The sequence below is a fragment of the Sorex fumeus genome, unplaced genomic scaffold, assembly GCF_029834395.1.
Source record: "Sorex fumeus unplaced genomic scaffold, SorFum_2.1 ptg000006l, whole genome shotgun sequence".
NCBI classification, from domain to species: domain Eukaryota; kingdom Metazoa; phylum Chordata; class Mammalia; order Eulipotyphla; family Soricidae; genus Sorex; species Sorex fumeus.
In genome coordinates, this window is record NW_026606063.1 from 42,107,329 (window position 1) to 42,123,644 (window position 16,316).

Sequence of the window (16,316 nt, forward strand, 5' to 3'; positions counted from 1 at the left end):
GTGTGATACCATGTCACTTAATTTCTCTAGCCACAGGCAACTGCAGATTTTACACTACTGAATCAAGCAGTTTCAGGGAAATTAAAAAGTATCAGACTGGGATTCAAGAGTACTAGAAATTCAATCTTGAAACTAGAAAGACATGCATAAATGGAAGATGAGGCTTACATTTGGGTCTAGGCACCTTCTATCATAAATTTTTTAAAAAACCACCTATAAAATGTAAAGAAGAGAAATAGACTCTAGAAAGGAGCAGAAGAGGAATATTAATTATGTGAAGAGAATACTTGTGTCTTGGTACGAACATAGTTCCTGGTTCAGTCTCTTTGATACCCAACAACATTCTTTGCCCTAAGATTATTTTATATACTGTTAATTTCCTTCCAATAACTTCCTTTCCATTTCTGGCTTAAGCTATATTAAGTGGATTTCTACCCTGTCTTATCTTAAATGGTACGATAAATACCTAAAGGAGTCCTTTACAAAAAAGGATGATCTTTAATATCAGCTAATAGTTGGGTCTAAGATGATGATATAAGTTAATATAATTTAAGCTAATAGTGGGCTGGAGAGATAACATAGCAGGTAGGGTGTTTACCTTGCACGCAGCCAGCCCGGCTGAGCCAGGTTTGATTCCTCTGCCCCTCTCGGAGAGCCCAGCAAGCTACCGAGAGTATCTCGCCCACATGGCAAAGACTGGCAAGCTACCCTTGATGTATTCGATATGCCAAACACAGTAACAAGTCTCACAATGTTACTGGGCCCACTCGAGCAAATCAATGAACAACGGGAGGACCATGACTGTGAAGCTAATAGTTGGGTCTAAGATATACTAGGGTCTTATGACTTACCACCAGCACATTGCATATTCTGAAAAGAAATCATAGGAAATTTACCATGAACTGAATTTTGTGCTAAGTAGCTTTATTGAAACTTAAACCAAACACAACTAGAAGAAAATATTCCAGAATGACATGATGAAAACCATTAAAGCTCATTTTTTCCCTGTGTAGAATATCCTGGCTCAACTTATGATCACATATTCTTTTAGTTTGACAGTATTCCTCCGCAGAAAGAAGTATTCAGAATCCAGAGTATGTTAATATTGAGGCATTTTTCTGAGAAAGCAAACAGGTTTGCACCTAAGGGGGGAAAAAAACCTATATCAATGCATTTTCAAGGGCTCCTTTTTTTTCAAAAGGAAGAATCACATGTTTTTCAAAGTAGTTATGCAGAATTTCACGACTCATTAGTTATGTATTAATCACTCATTAGTTATGTTAAATTAATAAATTAAGAGAATAGATGCTATGAGGTTTGATTCCTACATAGATAGATATTTTGTTTCTATGTAATTTATCTTTTGAATATCACAAAAAGTCAATAATTCCTATAAACATATTATGCCTCCCTTGAAAAAAATTGTGTTAACTCCAGAAACTCTCTTAAAAGATGGTATTTCAGAATGGTTGGTAACATAAAATCCAGGGCCAAAATGCTTGAGAATGACCTGGGCACAGGATGTATAGCCTTTCTCTGTTTCAATGTGCCCATCTGAAAACTGATAATAACCATAGGTCTTACTATGGTGGAGTAAATCATTCAACATACTTAATGCTCATGGAGTGATATCTGGCACATACCCTTTATTACCATCTCCTGAATAATTGATGTCCCTGTATTTTGGTAATTCCACCAGCACAAATTTTGAGTACACTGTAGAAAGGCGACTTACCTTGGATCTCCTCAGCCATGTATGTTGGAACCCCCCTGCACATGGAAGCAATGTTCTTTCCAAACCTGTTCAGGTCACTGACTTTTTCTGGGTTGATAGAATACATCAGATCTTTGGGAGGTGGGCCCCCTTGTCCTTTATTCTGAAGTTCAATGTGGATAAGACAGATGGAAAGGAAGAGAGAAATGAAAGTCAATCCCAATGGCTCATTGAATGGAGGATGAGAAATCAGGTCAGTAAATGGGGAAGAACAATTCCAACCCTAAATACCTCAAAGTCTCTGTTGCAAGGGATTTAGATTCTTCAAAACTTTAGTTACTCACAAAAGCAAAAGTCTTAGACAAAATGTATTTTGAACTTAGGTCAATAAGATATCCATTTATAAATTTAGGAACAGGAACTCAGGTAAATGTTTTATTTCAGTCTGTGTGTGGGGTGAATTGTAAAGGAAGGTGCTCCCAAGTAATGCTCAGGACGTGGGGATCACTCCAGAGATTCTCTGCCAATTGGGCTAGATGGTTCAATGAGAGGCCCCAAAGGTATGGATATGCCTCTGTTCAGCAGTGTTGGAGACTACAAAGGGCACCTCAGCAGCATTCTGTGACTTCCAGGATTATACCCAGTAGTACTAGGTGGGGCATGTTGTGCCAGGGATCAAAGTCAGGGCATGTGCCACTGACCCCTGAGCTATATCCCAGATCCCTCAGACAAACATTTTAAAGAATGATGGATCTCTTCTCCTAAGCCAGCCCAACTCCAGTTGTCAGATACAGGATGCCAAATTAAATTTGTACTTAAGACCTATCATTTTGTAGCATGAGTGTATCCTAAATATTGCTTAGGACATGTTTATGCTGAAAGTGTATCCACTGTGTATGTGAAATTCAAGCTTAACTAGGTATCCTCAGTATACTGAAGACAAAATAATCCTAGAATAATCTGATAATCCTCCCTTAACTTTTGTGGGAAAACGCTCTTGGGGAATGCTGAGGGCTCCCAGTAGTATTTGGATCCTAGGTCAATGAAAGATATCCATTTATAAATTTAGGAAATGAACTCTGGCAAACATTTTATTTCAGTCTGTATGGGACTGAGTTGGTGGTAAAGGAAAGAGGTAAAGAAAGTATGTGAGCAAAGCTTTGCTCTTGTTATAGGAAAAGTTATCAGATATTTATCTCCATAGAGGGAGGAGTGAGACCATCACACCTGAACCTCTGTCATTGAGTGTAGTGGCAGCTACCAGCTATCTTTACCTCAGACAATGACCAAATCCTTTTCTTCTTTGCTATGCCCACTACAACAATCTGCAGTCACGAGGAAATGTTGAGATCCCATGATTTGTTGGTCATTAAAAGACTTTTCTCAGACAAAAGTAAAAGACTTTATTTTTACCTTATTTTCCTTGGACAGTGTATCCAGGGCTTGGAGAGAGGGCACAGCATCTCTGTTCATTCTGTGCACAATGCATGCCTTCTTTTTAAAGAGTCTGATTGCAGCAAAGTTCTGTAGAAAAGATGATGGATAATGAGAAGCAGATTCTCTAAAGATCTTTTATCATCAGAATCAACTTCGCCAGAAGAAAACAGAAGTTTAAAGATCAGGATGATCTGGTAGAGAGCATGTAATACAGGTTTTACGTTGTAATCATATCCATTGTAGCATTATTCAGAAGGACAGAATGCAAACTCTGAAGGCAAAGACTGGTAAGAGTCACTCTACATATGTCTGTTTTGCAGAAATGAATTTTAATGTACTATTATATTTAATCTACTTTGATGGTCACAACATTTTAGGGAGGCAAGTAAGATAGGAATTAATATTCTAATCAGTCAGATGATGAAGGTAAAGGTAAAAAGGTAAAGGCCCTCCCGTTGATCGTCGATTTGCTCGAGCGGGCCCAGTAACGTCTCCATTGGAGACTTTGTTGTTACTGTGTCTGGCATATCGAATACTCTTGGTAGCTTGCCGGGCTCTCCGAGAGGGGCGGAGGAATCGAACTCGGGTCGGCCATGTTGGCCGCTTGTAAGGCGAACACCCTACCCGCTGTGCTATCGCTCCAGATTGTATACAGATCTGGTAATTACAAAGTTGGATCTCCTGCCAGAGAAAGCTTCCTTTGGTTCTCTTTCCCATTCACACTGTAATTTATATTTCCTTTGAGTTTTTTAAAGTGGCAGGTAAAATGTTTATCTCTGTACTTTTAGAAGGAAATTGAAGATTAGATGAGATATTTTCTGCTTGGGAAATAGCGATAATGTCTTTTATAATTATTGAGGGAGTCAACAGGCAAGGCAAAAGATATTGATATTTGTCTAATAGTCACCAAGTGTCTTAAACATGTAGATTTGAATCACTGTTCATTGGTGTGAACTTTAATTATGGGACATGTTGTAACAATTACATGGAGAGAGTGAAACTTGGTGAGCAAAATAGGCAATTAAAACTATCCTTATGTGCAATTATTTTATTTAAATATTTTATCATTAGCAAGTAGTATTTCTATTGTTGTTAAAAAGGAAATACAATATTTAATGAAAATTTTATATTGTCTACATACGCTTTCATAATCCCAGACGGTATTCCAGGAGTCCCATCCATTGTTGTTGTCAATGTTAGCCAGATTGTGTTCACTGTTCACACTCAATGACTGTTCCTCATTGGTGTTCTGAAATTTATAAGAAATTGAAAATAATGTCACATCATAATTCCTTGCAAATTCATTTTGATGGTTACACTTCAAAATGTGAGGTGTTGGCACAAATCTGGAGAAAAAGGGAATCTCATTTTCTCTCAGAATCTCAGCAATTCTTACTGCTGGTGGCAATGTCGATGTTCCACTCTCCTTGGGAGGCAACATGAACGTTCCTCAAAAAACCAAGAATTGAGCTTTTCTTTTTTATGGCCCAACAATTCTACTTCTGGGAATGAATATACCCCAAGGACCCAAAACATAATATAGAAAAGAAATTTACACTCCTATATTCACTGCAGCACTATTCACAGTAGCCAAAATCTAGAAACAACCCAAGTGCCCCAAATAGATGACTTCATAAAGAAGCTATATACAATGAAGCTGTGCAATTTTTTGATACCTGGATGGATCTAGAGAGTATCATGCTGAGTGAAATGAGTCAGAGGGAGAGAGACATATACAGAATGACCTCACTTATGCGTGGCATATAAAGAAGAATTAGAGGAGTAACTAAGGCCCAAAGGCAGTAGAAATGAAGAGAAGGAGAACCAGTCCTTAGTAGGAAGTTTGGTACTTGGGAGTACAGGGAAAGGTGGCATAGGGATTATAAGGACAATTCTAGACAGAGGAAAGTGGTCACTCTGGATCAGGACTGAGTGCTGAAAGGAGGTAAAGTGATAAGCATGATGTCCTATCAGTATCAGTATTGTAAGCCACAGTTCCTAAGAGGGTGGGAGGAGAGAAAGGAAAGAAGAAAAACGTCCTAGAGACAGACAGGGGAACAAAAAGGAAACTGGGGACATTAGTGGAGTAAAGTGGTCACTGGTAAAGGAATATTTTGTGTTGGAACATTGTATACCTGAAACTCAATTATGAATAACTTTGCAATTCATGGTTATTCAACAAAAATCTAAAATAAAATAAAATGTGAGACTTACATAGTCACCAAGGACAGGAGTCAGGAAGACACCAAGAAGTCCAGCAAAGATAATCTGAAATAAAAAATAACATTGACTTCTGTCAAATAGCAAGATGACCTCTTTTCTTTCTGACCAAAGCTTATGAAAACATTTTATACTTTTGCTATTTTTTTCTTTGAATTATCTTTTGTGTGTTTTTTACCACAGAAACTTTTGATTATAATGCAAATTTGTAGGTTAATTACTTATAACAATTTGTATTATTGTAATGGGTTTTATGAAAAAGCTGATTAAACATCAACATTTTAAAAATTAGAAAATAGCATATATGATGTAAAATGGCTATAATTTATGAGAAGTACATTTGAAAGACACTTGAACTTTTCTAATCGAGATGGAATTCTTTTCTTGCTTCTTAAACCTCCTATTAGAAGGAAAAGAAGGATTACTCTATTTTAAAAAAAAACTATAGCAATGAATTAGCAAGGATGCCGACAATGAGAAGTCAAAGACAGAGTCATTGTCTACCTAACTGTCAAGTGTGCTGAAGGAAGGGAAGTCACTAATTATCCCAGGTTACTTGGCTTGGACATTTGTCTTTGAATACACCGGTTATCAGTACACAGACTATATGCAGGGTGTCCAGTCCTGAGTATCTGTACTTGTTTCTTTTGCCTGAGACAAAATGACTTAGGAACTGAACTAATGATTCAAGGACATATTTTGTTGTTGTTGTTGTTGTTAACTCTCCTTTTACTTGCTTAGAAGGTGGTAAAATTAGTCTCCTAAAAAGTTTGAAATAGATTAAATTTCAGACATTTACTATTATTATTCAGTCCTTTCACAGATTAAAATAATGAATTTCAGAGTCAACTAATTGACTTGGACAAGGTTGTGTTGACCAAGAATGTATTTCTTGCTTAACAGAGAATTAGGAGAGAAACCAGCTCTGACCTGTGTTCAGAGATACTTTTTTTTTTTAAAAAAAGTTACTATTAATAGAACTTATTTCTAAGTTCATATTTTGCATCTGTAAACTCCATGATGAAGTTGAGTTGCTATTAGTATACTTTAGTGTTTAATCTTTGTTTCTAACTCCTTTGCATCTTATGTTGTGAATGACAATACCACTAATAGTTACTTTGGCTGAATTCTATGGTCTGCCTGCTACACCTCGGTCTTGTATCTGAACCACAGTGAGATGCTAAACTAGTTTCCTACTTCAGGCATTTTTTCATGAGCAAATTACTCTAGACTAGAAAATGTTTTCTATTTGGAAATTCATTTCACAGTAGATAATGTGCTAAAGTCTCTCATTCATTTGATTTAAAAACAAGTTTTGTTTGGAATATGATAAGTTTAAGTATTTTTTAGGTATTAGAGATCACAGTTTCTGTGCATATATTTGAATCAGGAGATCTGGGAAATATGTTTATTAAAGATAGCATGGTCTAAGGTACTTCTGCTGCAGTCTACTCTCAGGATAAACTACCCTTCTTTAGATAGATGCTAATAACTTTCACAATTACATGAAAAAAGTGAGATTTGTTGAAAAGTTGTTTCCATTATAAAGAGATTATCATATGAAGCAGATCCTCTTAAGCTCTGGTTAATAGTCACCAAAATAAAGCAATACAATCAAAAGGGAAAAATACTCACTGTGAACTTCATCTTGGCTTCACCAAAGCAGTGCAGTGGAGAAGACAAGCAAGCTCTTCTTATATTTGTACTTGTCCAGCTTTACTCAAAGGAGGTGTGAACAGGTGGAGTCAAAGATTTATCATTTTCTGTTTCCTAGATCTGAGTCATTATCTGCATACCAGGAAGTCTTGTGGATTAGCTACCTGCTTTAGAAAGGCACTTTGACATGGAGTTGATCTGACTCACCATTTGCTGAAGTTGAAGATATCACAGCAAACTCAACATGATTTATGATAACTTCTGATCCATTTGATGCTGTGGGTGTATGTATTTTGTATATTGATATTACTCAGGTTCAGAAAAAGCATAATCCCTAAAGTCAAACAAGACCACAGATGAAAAACTGTCTTGCAGATAGCAGGTCCTCTACAAATGTGAAATTGGTTTCCTCATATTCCCTTACTTGACCTTCTATAATGGTGTTGCTTCGGTTCAGTATGTTCTATTAGCTAGTTTCCCCCAACCTACATGCTTTCCTGAAAGCCAGAGCTCTCTCAATGATCTTATCATGAACCAGGCAAAACATTGTTTATTTCAATCTTTTCTTACCACCGTGTCCAGTTGTTACTAAATCTTGGCATTTTGTCTCATAAATGTGTCTCTACCCTTGCCCATGACTTCTTTCACCTGGACTTTCACACCAGTTGTGTAATTGATTACTCTCATATTTTAGGACATTCTCTCTATTTTTCTTGAGATTCTTATCCTAAAGTACTTCCTAAAATACTTTTACTAAAGTATCTATTATTTAACAAATTATCATGTTCAACAACTTTCACTGCCAGACTACAAGATACATTTTATACTCACTGGAATAGCATAGAAAGTCCTTAACAAATAAGATTTCCAATGCCTCCCCAGATATAATTGTCACTCCAAGTCATATGCTATTACTCCAGTGACATGAGTGTTCTAACTCTTCCTGGAATATTCGGGATGTTTTATGTTGTTATGCTTTTACATGTGCTATTCTTTCACCATTGAATTCTACCCTTTAGTTTTCTCTAATTAGAAATCACTATTAACTTTCCCAGGTCCAAATCAAATATTAATGTCTCCATCACATTGTCTCCACATCATAGGGGAATTTTATATTTTCACTGCAGGTAACAAATGAATCTATTCTTTTATTTTTTTACATATGATTTGGGATTTTCAAAAATTATTCTAAAATGGTGGACAGCAGGTTTGAGCCGGGCTCGGCGGGAGCGGCGGGGACCTCATGGGAAGGGGGGCTTTGTGGGCCATCCCCCACGCCCCACCGAGGTCGCCAGCTGCCCCCCACGAGCGGCTCTCCGGCACGGCCACGGCCCCGGAGGCACAAGGACTTAGCACAGAGAACCAGCAGCTTGGAGCAGAAAAGCAAATGGACTATGTGTTAAACTGCGCCACCAAGCCTGCCCGGAGGGGAAAGGGCGTTGACCGGCCCGCCCGCTCCTCTCTGGAAAGAAAGATGGCGGCCGCACGGGAACCTTGTGGAAAGCAGGTTTGAGCCGGGCTCGGCGGGAGCGGCGGGGACCTCATGGGAAGGGGGGCTTTGTGGGCCGTCCCCCACGCCCCACCGAGGTCGCCAGCTGCCCCCCACGAGCGGCTCTCCGGCACGGCCACGACTCCAGGGCACAGAAGCCAGTCTCTTAACTATCTAACTTTTAATAGAAATTCTTCCAGGGTCAATAAGTAAAATAGCAGAAATTCAAAACCGCGCGACATCATTTTATTCTTAAACCAAGTTGTAGAAAGCAAATCATTTCACAACGCTGTTTCAGCATGTCTGATTGTGGGGGGTGGGTCGTAAACTCTAAACAATAATTGTGCATCTTCTATCGAAACAATCTATCTAGTCAAAGTAGATAGAGTATTAACTAGAACTCATCTGCCTCACAAGAATTGGGAGGGGTGGGAGGTGGGGGTCTATTGGGGTTCGGGGTCAAAAATAAGTATTGGTAAAGGGAAATGTGTTTGATATTTACATGACTGAGACCTAAACCCGAAAGCTCTGTAACTTTTCCCACAGTGATTCAATAAATAAATAAATTTAAAAAAAATTATTCTAAAATAAATTTTTTAAATTAGAAGCAAAGAGTAGCTACTACTACTTGGGCAAACAAGTAAATGCCCAAAAAGAGTCTTGGGTGATTAAAGTTTTACTGTTTTTCCTTCTCTCACCTATAAACTACAACTATTAAATCAAATGTTGCAAAAAACTGTATCTCACTGATCACTACAGTATATAAATTTCCCTTTTAGAACTTTTCTAAGCTTGTGATTGTCCTTTTATTTGTAAATTGCAAGCACAAAATGGCAGTTTTTGGTTATTTAAAGATTGACTTGCTATCAACATCTCTTTCAAAATGTTAGTGTGAGGGATTAGGAGAGGTGAAAGATGATTTTGTTTATGCTTGTAAGGTGTTTATACATTTACTTCTTTCAAATTTACTCCAGTTACTGGCTAGTAGTTACTAGTTATTTTGAACTTATAACTACGAAGGTCCCAAAGTTGGCCTATTCTAATGGGCCTGTGAAATGCTACCCCATAACAGATAAATGATATATTTATTTTTCTTTCCATCTCTCTCTCTCTGGGCTAGAGCGATAGCATAGAGGGTAAGGCATTTGCCTTGCACGCAGACAACCTGGGTTTGATTCCTCTGCCCCTCTGGGAGAGCCCGGAAAGCTACCGAGAGTACATCGCCCACACTGCAAAGCCTGGCAAGTTACCCATGACATATTTGATATGCCAGAAACGGTAACAAGTCTCACAATTTGTTGTGAGACATTACTGGTGCCAGCTCAAGCAAATCAGTGAACAACGGGAGGACAGTAGCTACAGTGCACAATGGATACATCTCTCTCTAGATGGTCCTAGATAGATTGATTATAGATAAAGATTGATGGTAGGTATATATATATACATATATATATAGAGAGAGAAAGAGAGACTTATTGCACAAATAATCCCTTCTTGTGACCAATAATTTGACATACGAATTGTATGTCATATATGCTAAGAAATCTGCAGTAAGATCTCCATGTTAATGTGTTTTATCCCTATTTAAAATCTTTAACCATCAAATATGTTGGTTTTTTTGGTTATTATTGATTTGTTTTTCCTAATGCTTATTAACATCTCTGGGGACATCTCTTCTTAGTTAAATACTATGTTAACTTCAAGGATAGTCCATGGATCTGAAACCCCACTGGGGGACCTATTTGTTAGATCTGGAGCTAAGACTTAGATTCTATTCCACTTCCTCTTTCAATAAGTCTTTTTTTTTTTGCTTTTTTCAGTTCCTTGTGGGTAAAAGAAATCCCCCTATACAATATTAATATTGTAATGGGTAAAAAATTAGAAAACACTCTTACTCTATACTTTTTGAGATTGTGTGCATATGGAATGTGTGCAGAGGAGGGAGAGGTATAGTTTCAACTCTGGTTCCAACCAAGGACAAAAGTGCTAAGGAAGCAAGAACCAATCTCTTGTTCTACCATTATTACTATCTTCTGAAATTTCTTGTCCTCCCATGAAATAAAGAACATATTGATTTTTTTGTCACCTCTATAAAATCTAGAATATAGCAGTGCACATACGATGCCCGACAGACACATTGAGCATTTAGAATTACATAAAGGAAATGCACAGGAAAGAATAAAAGCATTTATTCACTTTGTATTTTCAGAGGCAAATGGAGAGATCTATGCTATACTGGCTATGGTGATCTACAAGAATTGCAACTATATGCTGTGTCCCCAGTGCCCAAGGGTTAGAGTGGGGTGAACCAGCTCAAGAGTAAATAGGACCTGCCCTAACCACAGAGCCTTAAACTGGGTTATGCCAAGAACCAAACCCCTCACTCTTATCTCACTGTACACATTCTTAAGGCCTCATTTTACCCCACACCCTGTCTTGTCAAATTGGGTGGGAACATTCTTTGCCTGGAACAAATAGGGGATGTAAGCCATGCCTATTATGTTAGACTATATTTCTGGAATACCTTCTAGACCCTTCTACAGAAACCAGACTTTAACTATTCTTTATTTTCTCAGAGTAAAATGTCGACTTAAAGGACATTATTTTAACCATTAAACATCCTTTGGAGCGATAGCACAGCGGTAGGGCATTTGCCTTGCATGTCAGCCAGCCCGGCCAAGCTGGGTTCGATTCCTCCACCCCTCTAGGAGAGCCCAGTAAGCTACTGAGAGTATCTCGCCCACACAGCAAAGCCTGGCAAGCTACCATGACATATTCAACTGCCAAACACAGTAACAACAAGTCTCAAAATGGAGACGTTACTGGGCCTGTTCAAGCAAATCAAACATCCTTATTCAAGATTCTTTCTCATATAGCTATAATTAGTGGGCTGAAATTGCAGTCATGGACACCTATGAATCCCATGAAATTTGTATTTCTTAAAATTCTTGTCTTCTTTTCTGATATTAAAATTCAGCAAATCTGTAGGTCACTTGGCCCTATACTATAATTTATTTGTTTGAGTGCAGACTTTCTTTTAGATTCTGTCTCAGTATCTTTGCCCATAATATTTTTCAGAGTAACCTGTGCACCAGTTTGGTGATTCTTGAAGTAGTTCCAAGTCAGGAAGTTTTCTATACAGTAGTAACACACTTTGTCATTGGTGGAGAAATGGTTTCCCTCTCCTGCAATCTAAGTTTACTGGCATGTAGTTAAGAATCCAGTTATAGTTCTTATGGTAGAGCTCCCAGAGCTGTCTGAAAAGGGGTACTTGTATATAATCTCCCATATATTCTGGTGGCCAGGAATGACACATCAAAAATTGCAATAAAATCATATTTTCAAAATGAGTACTAAAAAGCTATTAATTCTAGAAAACCCAAATTTTTTTGTACATTGAAGGTTTTTGTATAGGAGAGTAATTCTTTTTAAATTATTGCAATATGGAGGAAACAATTTCTTACATCATTACAGAGCCCTCTATTTGTTCTTTCCTTGGGGACAATCTTGTTCCAAAATATACATGTGTAACTCTTCATTTGTAGCAAGTATCTGTATCCAATTGAACTTGACAAACTTTGAATTCTCACAGAGGCAACCAGTGACATGTTATGCCTCAAACCAGTTGTTAATCTTGAAGCTGAGACTAGAATTAACAAGGTTTGGGGAAAGTTTACTGAAATAATGTCTCCTGAGTTTTAACATCACTTAATTAATTAAAATAAATAAAGCTAGGGATGATAAATATTTCAAAGAATTGAATATGGTTAAACACTTCCATTCAGAACAGCATTTGGAGAATATGCCCATTTGGGAACAGAAATGTAACATGTGAGATGAACTCTCAGTTGGTTCCAAATAACACTTATCTCATTTTCAGCGAAGACTGAGAGAAAAGTACGTAAAAGCAATCATGATTTAAGGCAATCAGGCCTGTCAAGGACTGAACTGATATTTGGAAGAGGAATTTAGAACCCAAATGATGAAGGCCCAAACCCTCCAGCTCTCAGGGCCTCTGTGGAGTTCAAGGGAGATCCAGTGATCCCCACCCAGAACTAACTCCTTACCTTCCTTGGTACAAGAGGATAAAGGACTTGTCCTTAGTTCACTGACCAATGAAGCCTGGTTTGTGAATTTTTTGAGTTTTCTACAGGGTTAGTGATTTGATAAATGGATTTCCTTTTCTACATACCAGAGAGAAAATGCACAACTACTTGTGTGCAATCTTTTCACTTCTTGAAAAGCATAACCTGAGATATATTCCAGTGGATCCTCAGAGAAATCTTTAGATTTTTTTTAAGTTGGGGGAGCTACACCCAGCAGTGTACAGGGTTTAGTCCTGGCTCTGCACTTGGGGATCATTCCTGGTGGGCTTGGGAGACCATATGTGGTGAGGGGGATCAGACCTAAGTTGGCCATGTGAAAGATAAATGCCTATCCACTCAAAAAATGGGGAGAAGAAATGAACAGAAGTTTCCTCAAAAAACAAATACAAATGGCCAAAAGGCACATGAAAAAATGCTCCACATTGCTAGCCATCAGGGAGATGCAAATCAAAACAACAATGAGATATCATCTCACACCACAGAGACTGGCACACATTCTAAAGAACAAAAGCAACCAGTGCTGGCATGGATGTGGGGGAAAAGGAACACTCTTTCACTTTAGTGGGAATGCCTACTTTTCCAGCCTTTCTGGATATCAATATGGACATTCCTTTAAAAACTAGAAATTGGGCTTCCATATGACCCCACAATACCACTTCTTGGAATATATCCTGAGGATGCAAAAAAGCACAGTAGAAATGACATCTGTACCTATGTGTTCATTGCAGCACTGTTCACAGCAGCCCAAATCTGGGAACAACCCAAGTGCCCTAGAACAGATGACTGGTTAAAGAAACTTTGGTACATCTACACAATGGAATACTATGCATCTGTCAGGAGAGTTGAAGTCATGAACTTTGCTTATAAATGGGTAGACATGGAGAGTATCATGCTAAGTGAAATGAGTCAGAAAGAGAGGGACAGACATAGAAGGACTGCACTCATTTGTGGAGTATAAAACAGCATAACATGTGGTTGACACCTAAGAACAGATACATGGGACAGATAGATTGCTCCATAGCTGGAAGCCTGCTTCATGAGCAAAGGGGAGAGGGCAGCTGGAATAGAGAAGGGATCACTAAGAAAGAAATGGCTAGAGGAATCGGTCAGGATGGGAGATGTGTGCTGAAAGTAGATAAAGGACCAAACATGATAACCTCTCAGTACCTGTATTGCAAACCATAATGCCCCAAAGTAGAGAGAGATTATGGGGAATCATGTATGCCATGGAGGTAGAGGGAGGGTGGGAAAGGGGGGTTATACCGGGGATATTGGTGGTGGGGAATGTGCATTGGTGGAGGGATGGGTATCTGATCATTGTGTGATTATAACCCAAACATGAAAGCTTATAACTATCTCACAGTGATTCAATAAAACTTAAAAAAACCTTGCTTCTGAGAAGCTTTGCAATGTTTTCATGGTCAATGAAAATAAAAATTGAACATTATTTTCATATTATTCTGAATTCCATACTCTTTCCCATGCCTTCTCCCAAATGAGGGTAAAGACAAACATTAACAGAGTTATGAGCTCTGTAAGCTAGAGTTGTTTTGGAAGCTTTAGGCAAAAGATGGTTGATTGGTTGACCTGTATTCCTGGACATGTATACATAAGGAAGCAACTGCACCAGGTGGTAGGAACTGGGGTTTTAATGCGAGGAAATCAGCTTCTACCATTTTTAACACTCAGATTCACCTTTAGTGTTCCAAAATATTTTATGCAATCACAACCAGATAAAAATTGGTTGGAATTTTTCACTTATCAAGAATTTGCTTCATACTGAGTTTGAGGTGTTACATGGATTAATCTTAGCTACTAGCCACATAAAATTTCCATTTCTTTTTATCCACTGTATTAAATATATCATCTCTGATTTTCCTTGCATGTCTGAAGACTCTTTCCTCTTTCCTACATATGTGTGTTCTTACAACCTTGAGCTCCTCCCAGTAAATTAATGTTTCAGTTTGTGGTTATGGGTGTTTCTTTGAAAAAGCAATTGTTTTTCTTTCTTGTAATTAGCACACCTCTAAATTTGCATTAGTGTCTTCATAGAATAATATAAGCCATGTATAAAAGGAGCTATTTAACAAGTTTGTATTGCCTAGAAATGAAGAAACCATTTATTATTTGGAATTCTATGACTCCTCTGAAATAATCAAATGTATATACAAATGATGTCTGAAGGTTGTCTTGGCTAACTTAGGCTATGAGTCTCATGAGACAGAACTCATAGTCCTTATACCTCCTGTCAAATGTTTAGTGATCAGTGAAAGATGATTTCAAAAGAACTGGATTATAAAATATATTGTAATTTGGGGGACTTTCTTCAAATTTACAAGTTATAAAGCAAATGCTTTTGCTGAAAATTCTCCCTCTTTTATTAAGTGGAAAATAAATAAGAAAACAACTGAAACTAAAAAGTAGTTATTCAATAGACATCTGTATTGTGGAAACCAGCTTTTATTATGTCCTGGGAATTTCTTTCCACTTTCTCTCAACAACTGTTCAAAATACTAGTCTGTCTAGCCAAGTCCGCTACATCCCCCCTACGCTTAACCCTACTGCTTATCATCCTGGGAAAATATAGGATAAAGTACAAAATTCTATAATTGTCATACTTACAAGGTTCCCAAACTCTGTGTCCATCCATTTGTTAATCTTTTTCTGGAGAAATGAATTACAAGTTTCCAAGATCAACATCTCCATTTCTGATGCCCACCAAATCAATATCTTCATCTTTGCTTTTTTGGGTCACACCCGGTGATGCACAGGGATTACTCCTGGCTCTGCATCCAGGAATTACCCTGGCAGTGCTCAGGTGACCATATGGGATGCTGGGAATCCAACCCAGGTTGGCCGCGTGCAAGGCAAACGCCCTATCCACTGTGCTATTGCTCCAGATCCAATATCCTCATCCTTGATTCTCGCTTTCCTCCATAAATCTGAAGTTATTTTTCTTAGACTTGGATATCTCCTTGTTGATCTGTTACTTCTTTTAAATTTATATGGGCAATTTCCCCAATTTTTAGTGTGTATTGGCTAACAGCAAATTTGACATGGAGGCAGAGGTTCTCCGCATGCCTACTTCTCCTATCCATGTCTAATTGTCCCATTAACAATCATACCCCAGTTATATCAACAATCATACCTGCAATTATTACTAATTATAAACCTACATTGACATAATTACTTTAGGTCTATAGCTTATATTAATGCTCATTCTTAGTGCTTGCATTCTATGATATTAGACAAATGTATAATGACATGAATCTACTATTACAATATCATATGAATCAATTTAATAGACCTAGAAACTTTTTTAAAATCCCTATCTGTATGTGTGGTAGGGCGTTTGCCTTGTGCGCGGCTGCCCTGGCAGAGCCAGGTTCGATTCCTCCACCCCTCTAGAAGAGCCCGGTAAGCTACCGAGAATATTTCGCCTGCATGGCAAAGCTTGGCAAGCTAATGGTGATGTATTCAATATGCCAAACACAGTAACAATAAGTCTCACAATGGAAACGTTACTGGGCCTGCTAGAGCAAATTGATGAACAATGGGAGGATAGTGCTGTGCTACATCTGTATAACCCTCCCTTCTAAAGTTTCTATAATTTTTCAATTTATATGATCTACAGTTGCAGTCACACCACATGCAGCCTTTTTACATTGTTTTACTTTAATTAGTAATATCCACT

At 38.0% G+C, this 16,316-nt stretch overlaps 1 protein-coding gene across 1 annotated transcript; it reads right to left on the minus strand.

Moving 5' to 3' along the window:
- Positions 1 to 1,047: 1,047 nt before the first annotated feature.
- GKN1 (gastrokine 1) lies at positions 1,048 to 7,018 on the minus strand. The gene is made up of 7 exons (XM_056128680.1): positions 7,007 to 7,018; positions 5,366 to 5,419; positions 4,293 to 4,400; positions 3,128 to 3,238; positions 2,942 to 2,947; positions 1,736 to 1,877; positions 1,048 to 1,142 (listed from the first exon to the last, which is right to left on the minus strand). Exons 1-7 carry the CDS (start codon positions 7,016 to 7,018, stop codon positions 1,048 to 1,050), a joined length of 528 nt encoding a protein of 175 aa, XP_055984655.1.
- Between the last annotated feature and the right edge of the window lie 9,298 nt (positions 7,019 to 16,316).

Excerpts from the sequence above, each read along its gene's own strand:
- GKN1 (XM_056128680.1), bottom strand. Across the intron at positions 4,401-5,365 it reads CTCCTGTCCTTGGTGACTAT|AACACCAATGAGGAACAGTC; the intron begins GTAAGTCTCACA and ends TATAAATTTCAG. Across the intron at positions 3,239-4,292 it reads CCGTCTGGGATTATGAAAGC|AACTTTGCTGCAATCAGACT; the intron begins GTATGTAGACAA and ends TCTTTTCTACAG.